Source organism: Beta vulgaris, chromosome 2 (assembly GCF_026745355.1).
Source record: "Beta vulgaris subsp. vulgaris cultivar EL10 chromosome 2, EL10.2, whole genome shotgun sequence".
Taxonomy (NCBI): Eukaryota; Viridiplantae; Streptophyta; class Magnoliopsida; order Caryophyllales; family Amaranthaceae; genus Beta; species Beta vulgaris.
The window spans coordinates 8,011,578-8,032,475 of NC_079203.1; the positions used below are offsets into that span (position 1 = coordinate 8,011,578).

The window sequence follows — 20,898 nt, forward strand, 5'->3', positions numbered from 1 at the left end:
AAGTTCCATATAAAACTTATATCACAAATATTTTCACAATTGCCTTAAACCTGAAATTTTAACCAACATCCTTGATCAAAATTCCTTTCTTTTTCTCTGAAACTTTCAAATATAACTATAGTTTAAATCGAAAGCGAGTTCATAAAGATATCGAGTCGACGTCCCGGCTTAGTTCGTAAATCAATGTACTTGTTGTAAAACCACTTATATAGTTAGATTACTAAAGATCCTTGCTTTAATTCTCATAGCTACACTTTCATATGAAAGATCAACTTACTAAGCATAAAAAACTTATTATAAATTCGATGTGGAAACAAGTAGGTTTAATAACATCACACATCTATATTATTGAAGGATTCAACTACCTCCAATCAGTTCTTCATAAAAATACACTAGTAGAATAAATGCTACTTGCTGCGGTTAAAAAGTGCCCTATTGCTGCGGTTTTGGGCGCGCAGCAATTAAGGGCGCAGCAATAGGTATTAAAAAAATTGCTGCGGTTTAAAACCGCAGCAATATTTAAACATATTGCTGCGGTTTTCTAAACAAACCGCAACAATATAGATATTTTATACCAGATTAATAAAGTATATTGCTGCGGTTTCTAGGAAAAACCGCAGCAATATGTTGTATTTAATAATAAAAAATAGACATATTGCTGCGGTTTTAAAGGAAAACCGCAGCAATGGGTACAGCGGTAAGCAAAAAAAATTTTTTTTTTTTTTTTTTGCATTTTGCCATTAAATTCGAAAAAATAATTTAAAAAAATAGAAAAGAAATTAGAAACTTCCACCAGAAAATGAAATTAAACTAACAAAAAAAACAATAATAAGAAAACTGCACAAAAAAACAAAAATGAAACTAAGGAAGAAAAAAAATATGAGATACTAAACAATTACAAGAAACTAAAATTACAATAAACATACAAAAAATAAAAAAAATCAAAAAACAAAAAAAAATAGAAACCTTCAACAAAGTATTGAATCTAACAAATAAAAAATCAGAAAAATACAACATAATATTAATTCTAGAAAAGAAAAAAATCAGAAAAATAACAAAAAAATTAGAAAAATAACAAAAAAAATCAGAAAAATCAGAAAAATAACAAAAAAAATCAAAAACTTGTCGGCCGAAGACGACCACCGCACGCAGATCTGAAGACGTGGAGACGCACCAGAAGAGCCGAAGACGACCAGTTCTTGTCGGCCGAAACCTAGCTTGAGCGACGACGACTGGTTGAGCGACGACGACCGATTAAGCGACGACGATCGGTTGAGCAAAGACGTACGCACTCGACGAACGAAGGAGATGACGACGACCGGTTCAGCGAAGACATACGCACCAGACGAACGAAGGAGATGAGGGAGTTCGACAGTTGGTTCTTATCGAACCATCGACCGGCGAACGGAAGAGAGAAGCTGAGAGGAGGAGAGAGAAGAGGAAAGAAACTGATGAGGCGTGAATGCCGTGAACTGCTAAGGGGAGGAGAGAGAATATGAGAGGAAGAGAGAAAAAAATGGGGTGTGAATTGTTGAGAGGTGGAGAGAGAAAATGAGTGGAAGAGAGTGAGAGGTTAACTGATGAAGGGAAGGGTGAGGCGTGAAACGCTAATTGAACTTTTTAATAATAATTTTAAAAGCATATATTGCTGCGGTTTATTTTAGAACCGCAGCAATATCTTTAAAAAATATTTTTTTATATTATTTTAATATATTGCTGCGGTTCTTGTCAGAAACCGCAGCAATATTTTTGGTCAAATAGTCAAAAAATTTCAAAAAATTTCCGTTGAAATTATATTGCTGCGGTTTTCGGCCAAAACCGCAGCAATATAGTTGTTGTTTTTTTTTCCTTTTCGTTTTGCGTGTTATATTGTTGCGTATGGGTAAAACCGCAGCAATATCACCGCAGCAAATAACATTTATTCTACTAGTGATATCACTCAGTAAAACTCATCACATATATAGCTTTCGCTCATAGCTTAAACCAAATATGTAGTTAACAACTCTTGTAAAGACACAAATAACACTTTGAATAATTTTGTATTTATATAAAAGGCTTATTAAACTCAGCACATGAAATCACATAAAACACGAATATAGATTCAAAGGTGGAAGGACATGTGTGTACCTTTAAACAATTCCCAATAATTCGACATTCTGGATAACCAACTATAGCTCGAACTTCATAAATTATCTCCATATACATACTCCAACAACGACCTCAAAACAATAACAACAATCATTAACCATCCGCACAACAATTTAGATAAACAAATTGAATTACTCATACTTTCTAAGCTCTTCCATGAACTAACCACCACAACTCTTATATACAACCCATTCTACTAATCCAACTCACAACATCAATTCCATCTCTAATTAACATCATTCTGATTTCAAAGAGTATTATCAAACGACATAATTTATAAAATCAGTTTTTCTAAACTTACTTAAGAGGCTTACTTCATATTAGAAGCTTCAATCCAATAAGAAAGATAAAATATTCAATCTTTAAGTTTAACAATTCTTATCATAATTATATTAGCTAATCAATAACAAAATTGAGAACCAAGTTTATTTCTAAAATCAGAATATAAAATACAATTGCGCCACACTTGAATTGGAATAAAGGAGATGAGGAATTAAGAAAAATTAGCTTATACCTTCATATGGAAAGGAATACCAAGATAATGGCAGCAACAAGGCAAGCAAGCCAATCACGGCAGCAGCGCAACACAAAGTACAGCAGTAGTGCTGAACTTGTGTAAGGCGTAACTCATAACTCCGAACTCCAAATTGAGCGATTTTTGTGCTCAAATTCATTAGCTCGAAGTGATCTACAACTTTGATTCAGAAACAAAGAGCAAAATTGGATTGCATGTTATAGATAATTGAGGAAACAGATTATCGGAATAAAAACAGAGGAGAGAGAAATGAAGATAGGAACACCAAACTTACAGAGATCATAACTCATATCTCTTAACTCCAAATCAAGTGATTTTTGTGCCCAAATTCATTAGCTCGAAGTGATCTACAACTTTGATTCAGCAACAAAGAGCAAAATTGGATTGCATGTTGTAGATAATTGGGGCAACAGATTGTCGGAATAAAACAGAGGAGAGAGAAATGGAGGTAGCAACACAAAATTTGCAAAGACCATAACTCATAGCTCCGAAATCCAAATCAAGTGATTTTTGGGTCTAAGTTAAATAACTTTTCGAGATCTACAACTTTGATTGAATAAGCTTGGTCAAATTCTAACTCCAAAATGCAGAAATTGAGCATGCACAGTACGGGGTATAAAATCAGAGGAGAGAGAAAATTATTGTTTGGGGTTTTATTTTGGTTTTAAGGTTTCTCCCAATTCTTAACCACTTGGGTCATTAAACTGAAATCTTGAAGAGAATATTTGATCTATGGGGAAAATACACTTTGGCACTTGATTGAGAAGTTATGAAGAGGAGAGAGTGATGCTCTAGCATCTAGAGTAGGTAGCATGAGTGAGGAGACATAATTTGTAATTAAAAATGGGTTTCTCTTTATTTCAAAGCTTAAAATCCTTAACACAATGTCTCTATTATATAAAATCCATACTAACTTAGTTGTGCTTGGAACTTACTTTAGACGATAAAAATAATTCTCAAAGTTATTTCTTTACTAATATGGACATAGCTAAATTTGACTAAAACGTGTCTGAAAATATCAGCTATTATACTGATCAAATCTCATTTATAAAGTCGTTATTAAACGTGCTTAAAATATAGGCTATTACAGCAAGAAGAGTCCAAAATACTATATATGCTATTCATGATGATGAACGTGTGTGGAAAGAGAATGTGGTAGTAAATGAAGCCTTCTTAAAGACATAATAACCTGGGTCACACAAAATATAGGGCAAAATGACTCGAAATCATAAGTCCTTTCAGTTGTAAATGAATAATTGACAAGCAAGAAATATTTTCAAACTTGGTCTCAATTGTTTTAGTCCTTCTCTTAAATCACTTTCAGTTCTATCGCCAGCTCGAATACCAATTAATCTAAAGAAAAGCGACATGAAAGTTGAAGGATTGTACTTCGAAATACATTAACATCTAATAAGATGGAGAAGGTTATTTGGTTTGTATAAACTGTCCAAAATTGATATTTTCCTATATAAATTCAAGAAAAAAAATTAGGATGAAGAATTTTGTTGGATGTTTTTATAATGGATGAGAAAATTCAACATAATATATGATGGGTGTGAGCCATGAAGATAGCTTTTATAGATAAGGGGGTAAATCTTGCCTATTTTTGTGTTGGAACACGGTATAATTTAGCGACCGGTTTAACGAGAAAATACGTTTAGGAACAAAGTTGAATTATCTAGAAAAAAAATAATCTAAATGTTAAAGTAATATTAAAAAAATTATTTACGAAGTTCATTGCACCATAAAGATAAAAGTTATTAGTAAATACGTCATCCATTCTAAAATAATTTAAATATAGGGGGACGGGGATAAATGAGAAGAGAGTGATATGGAGAAATATAAGAGGGGTCCATGTGATAAAGATAGAAAAAGATAGTGGAATTGCAAAAAAAAAATGTATACTTATTGAACAACAAAAAATCTCTTGCATCATAAGATTACACAAAAAACAATGTTTTATTTTGCATTTGAAGTTGTGTCCCTTTCTGGGAGTTATATAGGAGGTAAAGTTTTTATTCCACGCGTGAAACTCATGTTATCAGATGCAACAAGGTTTCCCATTAGATTCCAGACAAGGCAGTTCCCTTTGGTTGGATGATTTGCCATGATCAAGGATAGTCTCTCTCTCTTTCACGCTGGTTTATATCTCCCTCGATTAGTATTCAATTATGGAGAATTTTATGTTGCTATATAAAGAGTTACCAGTAAAAAAAAAAGTTTAAAAATGTTAATTTGTGATAAAGATAGAGGAAGTTATTATATTACAACTAATAATTTGTATAAATAAGTATTTTAAAATGTATAGTTATAGTAGTGACTATTATTGCATTATACTTTTTTGAAATTTTTTTATTTGTTTTTATTTCTAAAGCCAATACTATAAAAATCAAAATATTATAAAATTATACATAATCAGAGGTCGTTGAGTGGCTTGAGGTGGTGAGAAGTGATGGTGCATGACGACAAGAAAGAGAGATGGAAAGAGGTGGAGAGGGGGGCTGATTGGGACTATTGGAAGCAGGTGTATGGCTGAGTGCCAATATTGGTGGGTCGAATTGTGATTTCATATAAACCTCTAACGACAATAGCAGGCGAAGCAAAAAAATTCATAAATATTTTTAAATAAAATAAAATTGCTACATCAGCCACATAATACATGGATCATAAGTCAGATTCAAAATTCCCAATACACAGTTATAAAAGCGTTAAATTACAAGCTAATATTCACAACAAGATTTTAGGAGAAACATACTAAAATCTTAAATTTACAAAACAAAAAAAATACCATGCAATTTACATAATTTTAAAAGTTAGAGATATCCCTGTACTTTTTCATTATAGAAAAAAAGAGTACAAAATTAAATGGGGGGTTTCTACTACAGCTAAAATTCCGGAGGAGAGTTTAACTTGCCACATGAAAGATTGTTATTAAATTTGTTTGGTTAAAATTAATATTACAATAAAGGGAAAAAAAAGAATCTTCTACATTATATGTATAATTTTATGGTAAAAGTATAGTTAAATGTAATAGAATATTATGATCAAAAGTATAGTTAAATTAAATGTAATAGAGTACAATTTGTCGAGAAGTCATGGATGATGTGTCGAGTCAAGAAGGAGGCGTCTTTTTCCTTTACGACTATGGAGGGACGGGTAAAACATATGTCTGGAAGAGATTATGTGATGCAATAAGAAAGACGGGAGAAATCGTATTGCCGGTAGCTTTGAGTGGGATTGCTTATCTCCTCCTTCCACGAGGACGAACAACTCATTTGAGAGTTGGTATCCCTTTTAATGTAACTAAGAATTCAACTTGCGCCGGCATTCGCCCAGGGTCTGATTTGGCTACTATTCATATTCAGACAAAACTTATCATTTGAGATGAAGAGCGCATGATGCATAAGTTTTGTTTTGAAACACTTAATAGAATTTTGAAGGACATCATAAAGTCGGCTGATAGGGCTAAATTGCATCGACCTTTTGGTGGCAAAGTCCTGGTAATTAGTGGTGATCTCAAGCAGATTTTACCAGTTGTACCTAAGGAAAGGAGGCAAGATATCATGTTCAAAACCATTAATTCATCTTACTTGTGGGATTCATGTAATGTCCTAAGACTTAATCGGAATATGAGACTACCAGTAAGTTCTTCGAAATCTATTGTTGATGAATTACGATATTTCTCATATTGGATACTAAGCGTAGGAGACGGAAAAGTTGGGGTCCTAATAATGTTGAAGCCGTAATTGAGGTTGCAAAAGACATCCTTATAGATCCTTGGGCTGATCCAATTTCAACAATTGTTGATAAGACATACTCAGACATATCAGACCATATTTAGGAAGCTAAATACTTCCAAGAAAGAGTTATTTTGACACCAATAAATGAGATAGTGGAAATCTTCAATGATCATGTTTTATGTACCATTCATGGACAAGAGAGTCTATTTGAGTTCGGATGCTATAAGCAAAAAAGAAGGCAATTTTGGAGTACATGATATATACTCCACTGAATTGCTCCTAGCATACAATTAAAGGTTGGTGCGCCAGTTATGCTTATATGGAATATTTATCAAACATCTGGATTATGAAATGGCACGAGGTTAGTTGTCAATCATTTAGGCAATTGTGTTATTGAAGCTAATTTAATTTTCGGAAGCAATTTTGGAGAAAAAGTATTCATCCCAAGAATGACACTAACCCCGTCTGACTCCACTAAATTTAAATTTCCTTTTGGATTTCAGAGACGACAATTTCCTTTAACGGTTTGTTTTGCTATGACTATAAATAATAGTCAAGGACAATTTCTATCTCATATAAGCTCGTATCTCCTGAGACCATTTTTCAACCATGGAAAATTTTATGTTGCCGTTTCTAGAGTTAGGAGCAAAAAAAGGTCTCAAGATCCTTCTGTTTGTTAAATAGTATGGTTTGCGTATAAATACAATAAATGTAGTTTACACTGAAGTGTTTGCAAACATACAAACTGATTTGGAAATTTTATTTGTAATTTTTGTTCATCAACACTTTTACTTTATGATTTTAAGATTTTCTGTAATACGGGAAGTTAAATCAATATTATTATGTGACTTCCTTTAAATATGTAATAAAGCAATAAATACATTTGTGCATTATATACGGGTCTTAAAACTAGTACCATGAGAAAGTAAGAAGAAATATTAATTGTAAATGTTTAGAGCAACTATATGGTACAAGAAGTTCAGCTAAACTAGGAACAAATAACTTAGACAAGGAAGGAGATAAAAAGAGAAATATACGAGATATTCACAATAATATCTTGCTGAATAATATCTTGAATATTATATCAAGTGACTTACATGATATTATTTTCTATTATTTACACAATTCACTAACGTCCTAATCTAACGCAAGGATTCATATAACGGATTACATTAGTGGACATGGTGTCACCTGTTGTCTTAACTCTTACCAATTTTTATTGGGGTTTTTTGGGGTCACCATCTCACCACTCACCATCTTTATTGTCTTTTTTTAAATCTATTTTTATTTAAAAATTATTTGATTCATTCCACAATGTAGCCGCCGACGTCCTAGTGATTTGGCTTCTTTGGGCTAAATGCTAATGACATAAAATGACCTTATTAAGTGTGAATAGTATCCGCAAATCACAATAAATAAAGTGTGAACAATTAAAATACGCAAAATGAGTACAAATTAATAGGAGTGAGATATTGCCCCACAAATCACATGAGCAAAGCAAAACAAACTGAAAGACTACATATATAAATACATACTATTACAATTTGCAAACAAGGCAACCTTAATGCATAACATGTTATTTAGAACCAGTAAAACCATGTTTCTTCATACATCACATAGCGCAAAATTTTTCTCTCTAATCATAATCACCCCTTTTCTTCTTCTCTTATCAAATTCACATGCACTTCCATTATCCTCCTTCCCAAATGTACATTTTAGGTCCTTAAGTATACCAAATAATGAGCATGATATACCCCATTTTCGGACCCTTAATAGAAGGCGTTTACATGATTGTCCTTCTAATAATCCTTACCTTCAAATTATTGTAAATGCTGTTTCACCTCTTCCTGATGAACAGTACATCAACGTCACCGTCTCGGGCGTCACGAAACCATCCGATAAATATTGGGTTGCCATGATTTCCCCTTCGCATGCCAGGTTCGTTAATGCTCATCATGTTCTTCTTGTTTATAGTCTAGCACCGATCAGGGACATTCCTTAGCTTTTGCCTATTTAATTGATGGAACAAATTTAGTAATACTAAATTCTTCGTATACCACTACATTTTTAGTTTTGTCAGTTTCATGTATCGTCTGTAAGACCGTAACGGTTTGGGTTTTCTGAAAATAATAACTTATATTCCTATCATAAAAGTATGTTAATTTGGTTAATTTAGGGTCACTTCAGTTCAGTTTAATTCAGTTGAATTCAGATCAATCATTTCATTTCAGTTTGGCTCTGGATAATACTTTTACTCTCACATATCACTATTCATTTCAATTTAGTTCAATTTAGTTCAATTCAGTTCCGTTCAATTCAGTTTATTTCAGTAGCTATTTTATGCCGAAAAGAACAGGCCTTAGTAGGAGTAAGTTATAGAGAGAAATTGTTGTCATATTTTCACAAACTTGCTAACAATTCTCTTTATGATCTTCAGCGTGAAGTACTGCCCTCTTCACAGTTTACTGTACAAAGAAACGGGGGATTTCAGTGATCTTCCTCTTCTCTGCCACTACCCAGTTAAGGTATCATTTCTCTATCAATGAAATAATATCTTCTTTTTTTTGGTGTATATATGAGATTTAAGGTTGTATTCACACCGCTCTTATTATTCATGGTTGAAGTAAGTTTTGGAATAATCCTCTTCATGAGATAGGATATAATCCTTATATACTCTGTTGAGAGGTATATTCTTATATTATTGTGTCGATTTGTGATTAATTAACTACTTAATTTATATTTTATTTTTAATTTCTATCAAGAAAGGGAAAGAGTTTGGGGTTGTGGTTTATTGATTCATGATTTAAGTTACATAATGTAGAAGTAAAGATTATCTCATGTTAATATAGTCGATAGATTTTTTCTCAAGAAAATGACTCCAGATTTTTTTGAGGGGGAGAAAATGACTCCAATTAACATCACCTTTTTTTCGCCTTTAAAATAGTTCCCAATCTTTCAACTGTCATTGGAATCATTGATTAAATTTAAATGCAAAAAACAAATAATGCTTGTTTTTCAATATATTACTTTAAGTTCTCTCACGAGCTCTCTTTTAAAAAAAAATAAAAAATTCTCTCACGAGCTTAGACACTACTTTGTAAGTAAGAGATGTGTCTATTGACAATCCATTATTAATGGGAGTTAAATTAGACAAATATGGAGTTACTAGGAACGGTAAAGTTTTAGGAAAAATAATCTAATGGTTAGTTCTATGTAATAGTAAAAGAATCAGGGATGTTTTGGTTTAATGGTTAACATTGAGGTGCTGTGAACAATAGTTCATAAGTTTGAATCCCCCTCTTTTTGTTCGTACTTTGCACTGCTTTCATAGATAAAAAAATGTAATTGTAAAAAATACAATAAATAGATATAAAGTTAAATAATTACTTTCCCTTCGATTATTAGTTCTAGAAATGGACAGTAGTACTTATATAGTCTATAATTCAATATTTGTAACAGTTCATATGCTTACAAGCCACAATTAGTTTGCCTTTGACTAGTAGTAGTATTTTTTTATATGTAATAAGCGTATATATGGGTATCATTGTAAGAAAATTTAAATAAAAACTATTTTTTTAGTATGATAGAGGTAGATAGAGAGAGTTGAAAGCATCTCACGGTGACTTGCTTACAAGCAAGCCACAACTATCTAAGATCTCCTTGATCTGCAAAGTGTATTTTATACAAGAAATCGGAAAAAGAAAAAAGAAAAAGAACATGTGATACTCTTTTAATACATTTTTTTTTTGAAACTTTCAACTTTTATAATTACTATTATCTAGTACAATAGCCAAAGGGAATGTTTACTAATTCCAGCCTAGAAAAGCAGAAGTGAAACTGCAAATGTGTCTCTTGTAGATCTTGGATGCTCATTGATATGTTGTGATCAAACTAGGTATGTATATAATTTAAAATTAACTATATAATTGTAAAGTGTTCTTTAAAGCCCTTCAACTTTTATAAATAAAATGCTCATTTTAAAATTATTACATAAGAATGAAAGCAAGCGTAAATTGAAAAAAAAACTACATAATATTTATTATAATACAAAGAATATTGTTCAAACTATATTCACGAAATAGAGAAGAAAAAGCACCAATCGATATATTGATCGACGTAAATGACTGAAACGAGGTATTGCTATCAGTTTATAGATATAAACTATCAATTTATGAGTTTAAATGCATAGATGTCTGACTTAGACTCTGTTCAGTTCAACTTTTTTTTTTACTTATTTCAGATAAGACAAGATAAGTTTAGATAAAATATGATAAGATCAAATAAATAAAAAATGAGTTGAATCAAACAGAGACTTAAACTAATAGATATTTTGGATTAAATTGATAGATGTTTAGTGTTATAAATGACTAGGTTAAAAGGATAGATGTTAGGGTTAATTACTTAATTTCATAAATGTTTGAGTTACAACGATAGATATATGACTTAAACAGATATATATAATGCTTAAACTGATACTCATTTTATTTATGTCTTGAACCGAGATTTTTTGTCTGGCATATATAGACGCTCGTAACAGTCATCGTGTGATCGTGCCACTTTTCCGCTGGCATTCTTATAAATTATAATGTCTAGACTAAAATGAAAAAGACATGCCTTGTTTGGTTGCATAAAATTGGAGACATTGACGTATTGAGTTACTAGGTTCAATCATATTTAGTATTACTTCCTCCAGTGCTTCATGGCCACAAATTTATATTATGTCGATATAGATAACTCTCTGTAGTACTTGCTTTGGCATTCCTCCTTTTACCCGTTAAATGTGCGTGGATCACCTCTTTCGACTACTTTGCCATCAATTGTAATCACATGACCAAACTGTAAAACAAATCCGTTTTGTTAAAGAAAATGATATCATTTACTTAATGTATTACTAGCCTCAAATACATACGTGCAATACGTGCAACGATGTATTAATATTATCAATACTCATTCTAGAAATTGTCAAAAGCACCAATATATTAGTTTATTGTATACTACCTCTATTTCAAATTTATTATTACACTTGCACTTTTCACGCATGCCAATGCAGAACTTTGAGGACATATATCTTTAGTTTTGTATTTGTAAAAATTATAAAAAGTACATATTATAATAAAACTATACTAATACGAATCTAACAAGATCCCACATGACTATGTTTTTTATTCACGTATAAATCACAAACGTGGGTCAAAGTGTAATTTGTGAATAGTGTAAAATGTCAAAGTGTAACAATTAATTTGAAATGGGTGTAGTATAACTTAATAATTTTTTTCAATGCGATAAACAAACTTGTAATCATTCATACTTGCAATTTATTTTTACAAAATATAGTATTGAAAATGAACATAAGAGCACTAGCTTGATTTATGCTTTTTTTTTATCAAGTGTAAATATTTTGCTTGAATAACATCTTGACCTATAATAATTATGAAACCGAAATATTAAAAAATGAGACTACACTCTTATTTTTCTCTGTTATTTGATAGAATTTTATTTATATTATGTTCCTTGAAATTGTTATTAAATATTTAGGTGAAAGAAACTTTGTATTTTGGGCTTAATAATTGTTTTAAATTTGCTTTTGCTATGTTAATTTATTTTCCAATCATAAATTTTCTCGTTTTACATCTTTAAGTAAGTTTGTCTTATCATGGTTTTGAATTTTGCTTGTTTTGCATTTCTATAAATTAGGAAGTGAATAAGAAATCTTAAAATATAATTTCTTTTTAAAAAGAATGAAAATTGTGGATATATAAGTCTTTTCATAGGAGGCTCACCACAACTCCCCCTGACTTATATCATAGAAATTGTCATCCATATAAAAGAACATTATATCATTTACTTGTATTATTCTCAACCAGATATATACTTCTTCAATAAAAAGGATATTATATGGGTGGTGGTAGTTCTTACACCATAGCTAGCGAGCTACTTTCACTTAATACACCCACAAAGAGAGATTTTTTTTTGGCATTTGCAATTATTTATGAAATACTAGTTTGTGCTTGATTAATTTGTATGGTTTAAGATCTTGGTATTATTAGGAAATTATGCACACTCTCATGATAAACTGATAGTTTGTCAATATGAGTAATTTCTATTATAGACCTTAACCTAAAGCTATCTTTTTTTTTGGCTTATTACCCATTTTGAAGATTTTTAAGTGACAAGAAAGAATAGTGTGAGTTGTAAATGAGAAAAAAATAGCCTGAGATGTATTATTCTGATGGTACATTGTATGATGTTTGATGGGTCTTTTCATATATGCATTACTGATAGTCAGGTATCCTCATTTGTTGTTGGCAATAAAGACATGTATGCATCTCTCAACTAACTCCTTTAGTAATTTTTATTAGTAACCTCGTTTATGAATTATTATTAAATAATAACCTTTTGTTCGTAATTACTAATTAGTAACTCACATTGCGCGCCTATAATTGATGTTTTGTGTCACAAATAATAATTAAAATTATATTTGTAAATCTCTAACGTAACATTTCTAGCTACATGGAGCATGACTTTCTTTCTTTTTTTTAACAAAGCATCTTCATAACTTAAAAAAGTTTATTTGTTAGAATCCTCAATACATTGAGTAATACAGTAGGTAGGGGGTTGGGGAAAACCCTAAGTACATTACAAGCCATATCTGAAGATCTACATTCTTAGCTAGCACATCCGCTCATGGAGCATGACTTTGAAGTTAATTTATTAATTAAAATGTTATTATTTCTTTTTCCCTAATATTTTAAACTTTTATGTAATTCACCATTTAAATTTGCTCAACAATGATAGGCTGCTTATCTAAAAAATGATCCTGAGTTCCTAACATGCAAAAAGAGTGAATGCAAAAAACAAGGAGATGGTGGGAAATGCATGATCAAGACTTGCTCGGCGTCACTCACATTTCATGTCATCAACATACGAACAGACATTGAATTTGTACTCTTTAACAACGGTTTTGAAGCGCCTTGCATCTTGAACAGGACTACACCTTTGAAATTTGCAAATCCTAACAAGCCTGTTTATGGACATATCTCAAGTGTTGACTCGGAAGCTACATCGGTATAATTCTAAAAAAACTCAACTCGACAACCTTGTTCATTATCGTTTTTTGTTTTGAATTTTTTAGTTTTTTGACAAATGAACAAAAATATGAAAATCATAAGTAGTTTTTAGTTTTCAAATCAAACGTAATTATTAAAATACACCAAATTTTAAGATAGCTATTTGTAAGATTATACATAATCATATGTTGATATTGTATATCTCTTATTATATAATTATATACATAATCTTTCTATCATAGAAGTATAACTTAAAAAATCTTATAACTAAAAGCTAGAAATTGGCAAAATACTAATCAGCTTCAAAGAATTCCTTAAAACATAAAAGTTTTGATTTGTCATTGATTAGTTGATTTGATTATGTATCCAACTACTTCAATGCAGATGAGAGTAACATGGGTAAGTGGAAGTAACGAAACTCAACAAGTTGAGTATGGTAATGGCAAATCAGTGACATCAGCTGCTGCAACATTTACTCAAAAGGATATGTGTGGTAATTTGCCATTATCAAATTCTATGTTATTTTTTCCTTTTTATTTGATTTTTAGTTGTGAAATTGATAAAAAAAAAAAATGTATATTAGGCGGTCTTGTGAAAAGTCCTGCAGAGGATTTTGGGTGGCATGATCCAGGTTACATACATACAGCTGTTATAACAGACCTTAGACCTTCAGAAAAATTCTCCTACAAATATGGAAGGTAATTTATCATACAGTTGGTCTACTCTTAGACCGTCTGACGCAATCAGACAGCAAATTTTTCATGTATTTTGTTGACTTTTAGTTACTCCTTACACTTGCTACACCATGTTTTTTCACAACATTTTAGGTAATTTTTTTTTAGGTTTTTAAATGGTAGTTTTAAAATCATTTAATATAAAATACAGAGACAAAGTAAAAAAAGAGTATTTTTTAGTGAAAATATGAAAAACAAAAAAAAAATTATTACTTTTTGGTGTGTCAATTACTCTAAGTAAAGAAAATTTAAATAATGTAATAATTAAAAAAAAATCACTTAAGAAAAATATAGCAATTAAAAAAAAATACTAAATTAAATACACTTATTAACTAGGAAAAATTCACATGAATAATCCCAACTTTCTTCTGTCTTATCAAAATAATCCCAACTTTAGATTATTCGAAAATAATCCCAACTTTTGAGAGGATCTTCTCAAAATAAGCCAAACTATTTTTTTCCTTGTCCGCATTAATCCATTTTAGGGTCTGTTCTCCCTAGCTAGCTTATTTTCAGTTCATTTCATGTCAGTTCAATTTAGTTCAGTTCAATTCAATTCAGCTCTGGACAATATTTTTACTCTCACATATCACTATTCATTTCAGTTCAGTTCAATTCAATTCAGTTCAGTTGCTTTATGCCGAAAAGAACGGTCCCTTAGTCTATAATACGTTGAAAATTAATAGTTCAAATTATCTTCAGAAGACACATCCTAAAATTAGGATTATTCTAAAATAATTTAAAATTGAAATTATTTTAAAAAGACTGATAAAAATTGAGTTTATTGATGTCAATTGTTTATTTTAACTAAAGGTTTGTTTTTGTACTATAACCTTTCCAAAAACCACTTTTCTTCTTTTAAATTTTTATTTACTAACTATTAGTGGTCTGACTCGATCGCACCATCTCATACAAGCAAGAATGTGAATGATACTCTATTATTTGACGCTTTATAGTATTAGGTCAACCTTAAAAAATAAATCTCCCATAGATCGATTCTCAAGGTCTTAAATTATGTTTATAACATATATATTTCTGTTTGCGCAGTGGTGCAGTTGGATGGAGTGATGACATTGAGTTTCGGACACCCCCTGCAGGAGGATCCGATGAACTGACATTCTTAGCTTTTGGTGATATGGGAAAAGCTCCTCGAGACTCCACAGTAGAGCACTATATTCAGGTGAGAGCTAGTCATCAAGCATGGCACGTAACTTACTAGTTCAACTAGTCATCATTTCTGAGGCATTCCTTTGATGCAAAAATATATATGTAAAGTTAGCTTTAGGAAATCAATCGCATTAATATCACCAAGTATTTAAGTCGATAAACAGTTTTTTCTAGTATCGCCGATGGGGCGGATATAGATAGATGGAATTTTTGGTCGGTGATAGATGGTGTGGATGGGAATTTGGGTCGTAGATGAATGGGCGGTTTGAGGTCCATTCGTCCCCATCTCCAACCCATTGTCAGTCCTACTTATTAGACATTTTCCAAAATAAATAATCGAAAAGTTAGAAGAAAAAAAAACTCTATACCAAACTGTCTATAATAGACTATTTGACAAATAATCTAATCTATAAAAGGTTACTTGTTTCAAGATATATATATACTAGTCATATAACACGCAATTTCATTTTGTTTCTATTTAGCAAACATTAAATAATCATGTGCATATGTAGCGAATTCCATGCATTGATTAAATAATGTTTGTATTATTTTTTGAATTTAATTTAATTTAATTATTGTTTGAGTAAGGGTATATTGGTCTTTTGCGTGGACATCAAACTACTCATATAACTGTCTTATAGAATAGAGATACTCCAACTTCATTGAGATTTGTTTACCTAGAAATGTGATCTAAATCATGTTCTTAACATCATATTTCAAACTGATATTTTTTCGGCTCCATAAAAATTGTCAAAGTTGCTTCATAACGTGTTCTTTAATGATAAGGAGAAGGATTTTATCCAAACCCTAATTCTCACAATTTCTTGGTCTAATATTTAAGGGTCATGTGCTTGAGAGTCGGGGGGATAGAGAAGAGAATCCCTACTATAAACAACGTACTTGGTAAGATTTGAACCTACAACCTCTAGGATATAAGATAAAAGTCTTGCCAAACAACCAAGTGTATGTTTGATTTATTATTATTTAATAATTTATTAAAATAATTTATTATTATTTTATTTAATAACTTATTATTAATAAATCACTATTATGAATTTATTATTAATTAAATAACATTATATTATATCATTATCACTACTATTAGTTATAATTTAGTTCAGTTGCAATCGGTTCAATTCAGTTGCTTATACTGAAGAGAAGAGAAGAGACCCTTAATATATTGACTTTATTCCTCTGTTCTTTATTAATCGCTAAATATGGCTCAATGAGTTGAGTACATACACTAATAAGCAAAAAAAAAAAAAAAAAAACACAAAATAGAGACATATAGGAGAGTATATCTTACTCACAAACTAAAACCTTTAATCTGCGGCTCTAGCCAGGATCACTCTCGGTGGTGGCCGCGATGGCAGATGAAGTTAGTACAGGCAAAGTGGACTCCATATTTCACATAGGCGACATAAGTTATGCCACTGGTTTCTTAGTGGAGTGGGACTACTTTCTTCACCTCATAACACCTTTGGCATCTCGACTATCTTATATGACCGCGATTGGGAATCATGAAAGGTTAGTTTTTGTTGCTCTTCGTTCTCATCATTAACTTATCCTACAACACTTTCTTCGTTTTAAGATAGATGCTCTATTTTGATTTACACATTCATCAATGTACGACTTTGACCATTAATATCTTTAATTATCCCTCAGTAGAGAAATTATAGAAATTGATATTTCAAAAATACAAGTCGAGATAAATTGAACATTATATATGCTAACGTTATAATTTATACATATCTTGAAAAATGGAGTCAAAATGAAGCATCTATCTAAAAACAGATGGAGTATTGTTCTTTCTTTAAAGCAATAATTCTCATAGTTGCTTTTACTTGCCAAAACAATATATAGGGATTATATTGATTCAGGATCGGTATACATAACTCCAGACTCAGGTGGAGAATGTGGGGTACCATACGAGAGTTATTTCCAAATGCCCACTTCATCAAAAGATAAACCTTGGTATTCTATTGAGCAAGGTCCTGTTCACTTCACTGTCATCTCAACTGAGCATGACTGGAAATTGGGTTCTGAGCAGGTATATTTGTTCAAAATTTGTCCTTATTTGTTCCGAAATTTTCTCTTTTCACTAGATAATGTTGTTCTGTTCTTTCGTGTTCTTTACTATAGAATTCATTTGTTTCTATATTGCAGTATAAGTGGATGAAATCAGACATGGCTTCAGTTGATAGGCAAAGAACTCCTTGGCTAATTTTTGTTGGGTATGACAAATCCACTACTTTATTATTGGAATATTATTTAATTGATGAACCTCGTATGATTTTCAATTTATTTGAACTTATTTCAAATAAAAATAAGATAAGATAAAATAAGTTGAATAAAACGGATTAACTATATTAGACAACGTAATAAACTAGAATATATGTTCTGATAAGATAAGATAACTTTTTATAAGATAAAATCATATCTGATTAGTAAAAATGCGAATAAAACCATATAGAAGTTATCACATATAGAAGTTTTTTTTGACAGGAAAAAAAAATCACATATAGAAGTTAAACTTCTCCAAATTTTATGAAAATTATGATGTGAGTTATCATTAATTCTTAGATGCTCTAGAGAACACTTAAAAATATATGCTTCCAAGCATATTTTTTTGCACATTTGTCACATATTTTTCTTAAATGAGCTATAAATAAAACCTAACTTTGGCGTAATGTATGACTTGATTTCAGGCATAGACCAATGTACACGTCCGCAAAATCAGCTCTAATCAGTGTTGATCCAGTATTTGTTCAATTTGTTGAGCCACTATTACTCCAAAACAAGGTTTCATAAAAGAACTCTAATTACGTTAGAATTGATATTGTCTAATTAATGCGAATAAAACCATATTTAACGTGAAGGTTGATTAATTATGTGATAGGTTGATTTGGTGTTATTTGGGCATGTACACAACTATGAGAGAACATGTGCTATGTATCGAGGCAAATGCATGGCCAAACCTATGAAAGATGAGAATGGAATCGACACTTATGACAACTCTAATTACACAGCTCCCATTCAAGCTGTTATTGGGATGGCAGGCTTCACTTTGGATAATTTCTCAGATAAAGTAAGGCTTACGTACACTTCTTTAGCAACATAAAAGAAGCGTTAATTTTGTGACAGAATAAACATAGACTACACCCAAATAGCAAGAGGTAAAATATAAGGAAGAAAAAAGGACTATTATTATAACGCTAAATAATCATTTTAGTTTTTATTTTCAGTAGAATATAAAATCTAATTAGTATTATTTCTATTGCTATATATATTTTTATCATAGAGGCAATTCATCTAAGTAGAGTCACATGGATAGTATTATTTTTTTTTAAAATAAAAATTAGAGGTAGGATAAAATTAATAGAGGAGTATAACAACACCAATTCATTTAACTTCTATATCTTCTTCCAATGACTACTAGTTTCAAAATAACTTTTTTGTTCCTAAAGATCTTATATTGTATCATTTTACTTATATAACTACCAAAGATGTCTTGGCCTAGTAATTAAGATTGAGGTGCTGTGTTCGAATCCCCCCTCTCTTTTTTTGTATTTTGTACCGCCTTCGTGGCTCATATGGATAAAAAAAAAACTTATTTAACTGATATATATATTTTTTTTTTTGACCGGCATATAACTAATATATATTTAACCATCCTTATTTAATTCATTTTTGAAAAAAAATTGAAAACATTATATGCCGCAGGATATTTTTTTTAAGTTCTTAATTTGGATTAATAATAAAAACTTCCATAATTTCTTATAATATGTAATTAAAGATATTAATGGTTATTTATATGCATTGGAGATTATACAAAATTCAAATGATTAGAACTCGGAGAAACGGAGAGAGGGCATTGAATCTCAAACTTTTGCAGATCAAATATGTTGTAAAGTACATATTATCGTCACTACATAATCTATGAAATTTTATGTAGAACATTCATAGTTCAATATACAATATGACGTTTCTAGGTTGTTAAATATGGGTTAATTAACTAATTAAGGGCTAGGAATTCCCCATCTAGTATTATTAGTATTGTTGTAAAATATTTTCGTTTAAAAATAGATGACATGGTTTGACTTTAACACTATTCACGTACATTCTTTGGACCATATTTTGTGGTTTTTACTTAATGAAATACAGAGTCATGTGGGATCTTGTTAGATTTGTCTCGATATATACTTTCAAAATATCAACTTTTATAATTTTTACATGTATGAAATTAGAAATATTAATAGTTAAAGCTATGTGTTGACAATCGTGTTTGGAAAAGTGTGTCAAGTATTTACAAACAGAGAAAGTATAAAAGCATGTGATATACTATAGGATTTTTTTGTCAAAAACGACCTTATAAAAATATCAAATTTGTGAGAAATCACCTTAATTATATTTTTTTTTTGCGAAAACAAAACTTTAACAATTTTTTTTTTTTGCGAAAACAAAACCTTGTGCCAGATTCCGATCATTGACCCAATGCTTCCGCATTGACCATGTCATCGATTTTGTTGGGTTTAAAAAAGCATGTGCCTTGCACATAACATGGTGAATGCCAAAACCTTAAGTCAATGATCGGAATTATTGCCGGAACCTTGGGTCAATAGTCAAAATTCGGCATAAGGTTTGTTTCTGTAGAAAATATTATATAAGGTTGGTTCTCACAAATTTCATTTTTTGTAAGGTGGTTTTTGACAAAAAAAAAACATAAAATATAAGAAATTAAAATGAGTAAAAACAACCGAAGAAAAAGTATGTCCTTGTATAATTCTTCGTCTATAACAAAATAGATATTACACTTTCAAAAACACACTTTTCTAGACAATTTTTTTTGAAGAGGAGAAAGATAGAGAGAAAGAAAAAAGGAACACATGTGATAGGAGAAAGATAGAGAGAGATCATTGTCTATAAAGGAAGTGTAATATCTAGTTTATTACAACCATATTGAGATGTGTAACATCTATTTTGTTATGAAGGAAGTAATAGATTCTAACTAGGGATTTTTTTTTGTTGCAGGCGCCGGAATGGAGTTTAAAAAGGATCAATAAATTCGGGTACACAAGAATACATGCAACAAAAGAAGAATTGAAACTAGAGGTTTGTTTTGCATACTTATATCTAATTTAAAGAAATTTCATTTACTTTGTTTATAATCCTGCTTATATAGATAATATGAATAACTTGAACTTGTTTTTACTCATAATATGCAGTTTGTGAATTCAAATACAAAGAAAGTTGAGGATTCGTTTCGGATCATGAAGACGTAGAGTAAAACAAGGAAGGGCAATGTTTCTACTTTTACTTCTTGTGGAATACTTGCATCGGAATATCTCTAACACCAAATTCTTCACCATGTATTATTGATTAAGGCTCTTAATGTTGGTCAGGTTCGTTAGTGGTTATAAATGGTGGTAATGGTAATGTAATTTAGTGTAAATTTGTTAAGAAGTTCTCTTGTCAATGACCATGGTAATGAAACTTAACCACAAATA

At 30.7% G+C, this 20,898-nt stretch overlaps 1 protein-coding gene and 1 long non-coding RNA gene across 2 annotated transcripts; one reads left to right on the forward strand and one right to left on the reverse strand.

Annotated features, from left to right (window-relative positions):
* Positions 1-2,005: 2,005 nt before the first annotated feature.
* LOC125495117 (uncharacterized) lies at positions 2,006-3,405 on the reverse strand. The gene is made up of 3 exons (XR_008968410.1): positions 2,958-3,405; positions 2,663-2,842; positions 2,006-2,219 (listed from the first exon to the last, which is right to left on the reverse strand). It is a non-coding gene; the product is annotated as an uncharacterized LOC125495117 (long non-coding RNA).
* A 4,477-nt stretch (positions 3,406-7,882) lies between these two features.
* On the forward strand, positions 7,883-20,898 carry LOC104906324 (probable inactive purple acid phosphatase 27). Its single transcript, XM_010695059.3, has 13 exons — positions 7,883-8,361; positions 8,861-8,948; positions 13,219-13,488; positions 13,875-13,983; positions 14,074-14,188; positions 15,272-15,404; positions 16,731-16,918; positions 17,255-17,441; positions 17,558-17,625; positions 18,100-18,193; positions 18,291-18,479; positions 20,423-20,503; positions 20,617-20,898. Exons 1-13 carry the CDS (start codon positions 7,988-7,990, stop codon positions 20,671-20,673), a joined length of 1,953 nt encoding a protein of 650 aa, XP_010693361.2. The 5' UTR covers positions 7,883-7,987; the 3' UTR covers positions 20,674-20,898.

What these genes read in the sequence shown, in the direction of transcription:
- LOC104906324 (XM_010695059.3), top strand. Translation starts at nt 7,988, where the DNA reads ATGCATAACATGTTATTTAGAACCAGTAAAACCATGTTTCTTCATACA. An exon ending in TTGACTCGGAAGCTACATCG is followed by an intron (nt 13,489 to 13,874) that starts GTATAATTCTAA and finishes ACTTCAATGCAG; the next exon opens with ATGAGAGTAACATGGGTAAG. An exon ending in GGAAATTGGGTTCTGAGCAG is followed by an intron (nt 17,442 to 17,557) that starts GTATATTTGTTC and finishes TCTATATTGCAG; the next exon opens with TATAAGTGGATGAAATCAGA.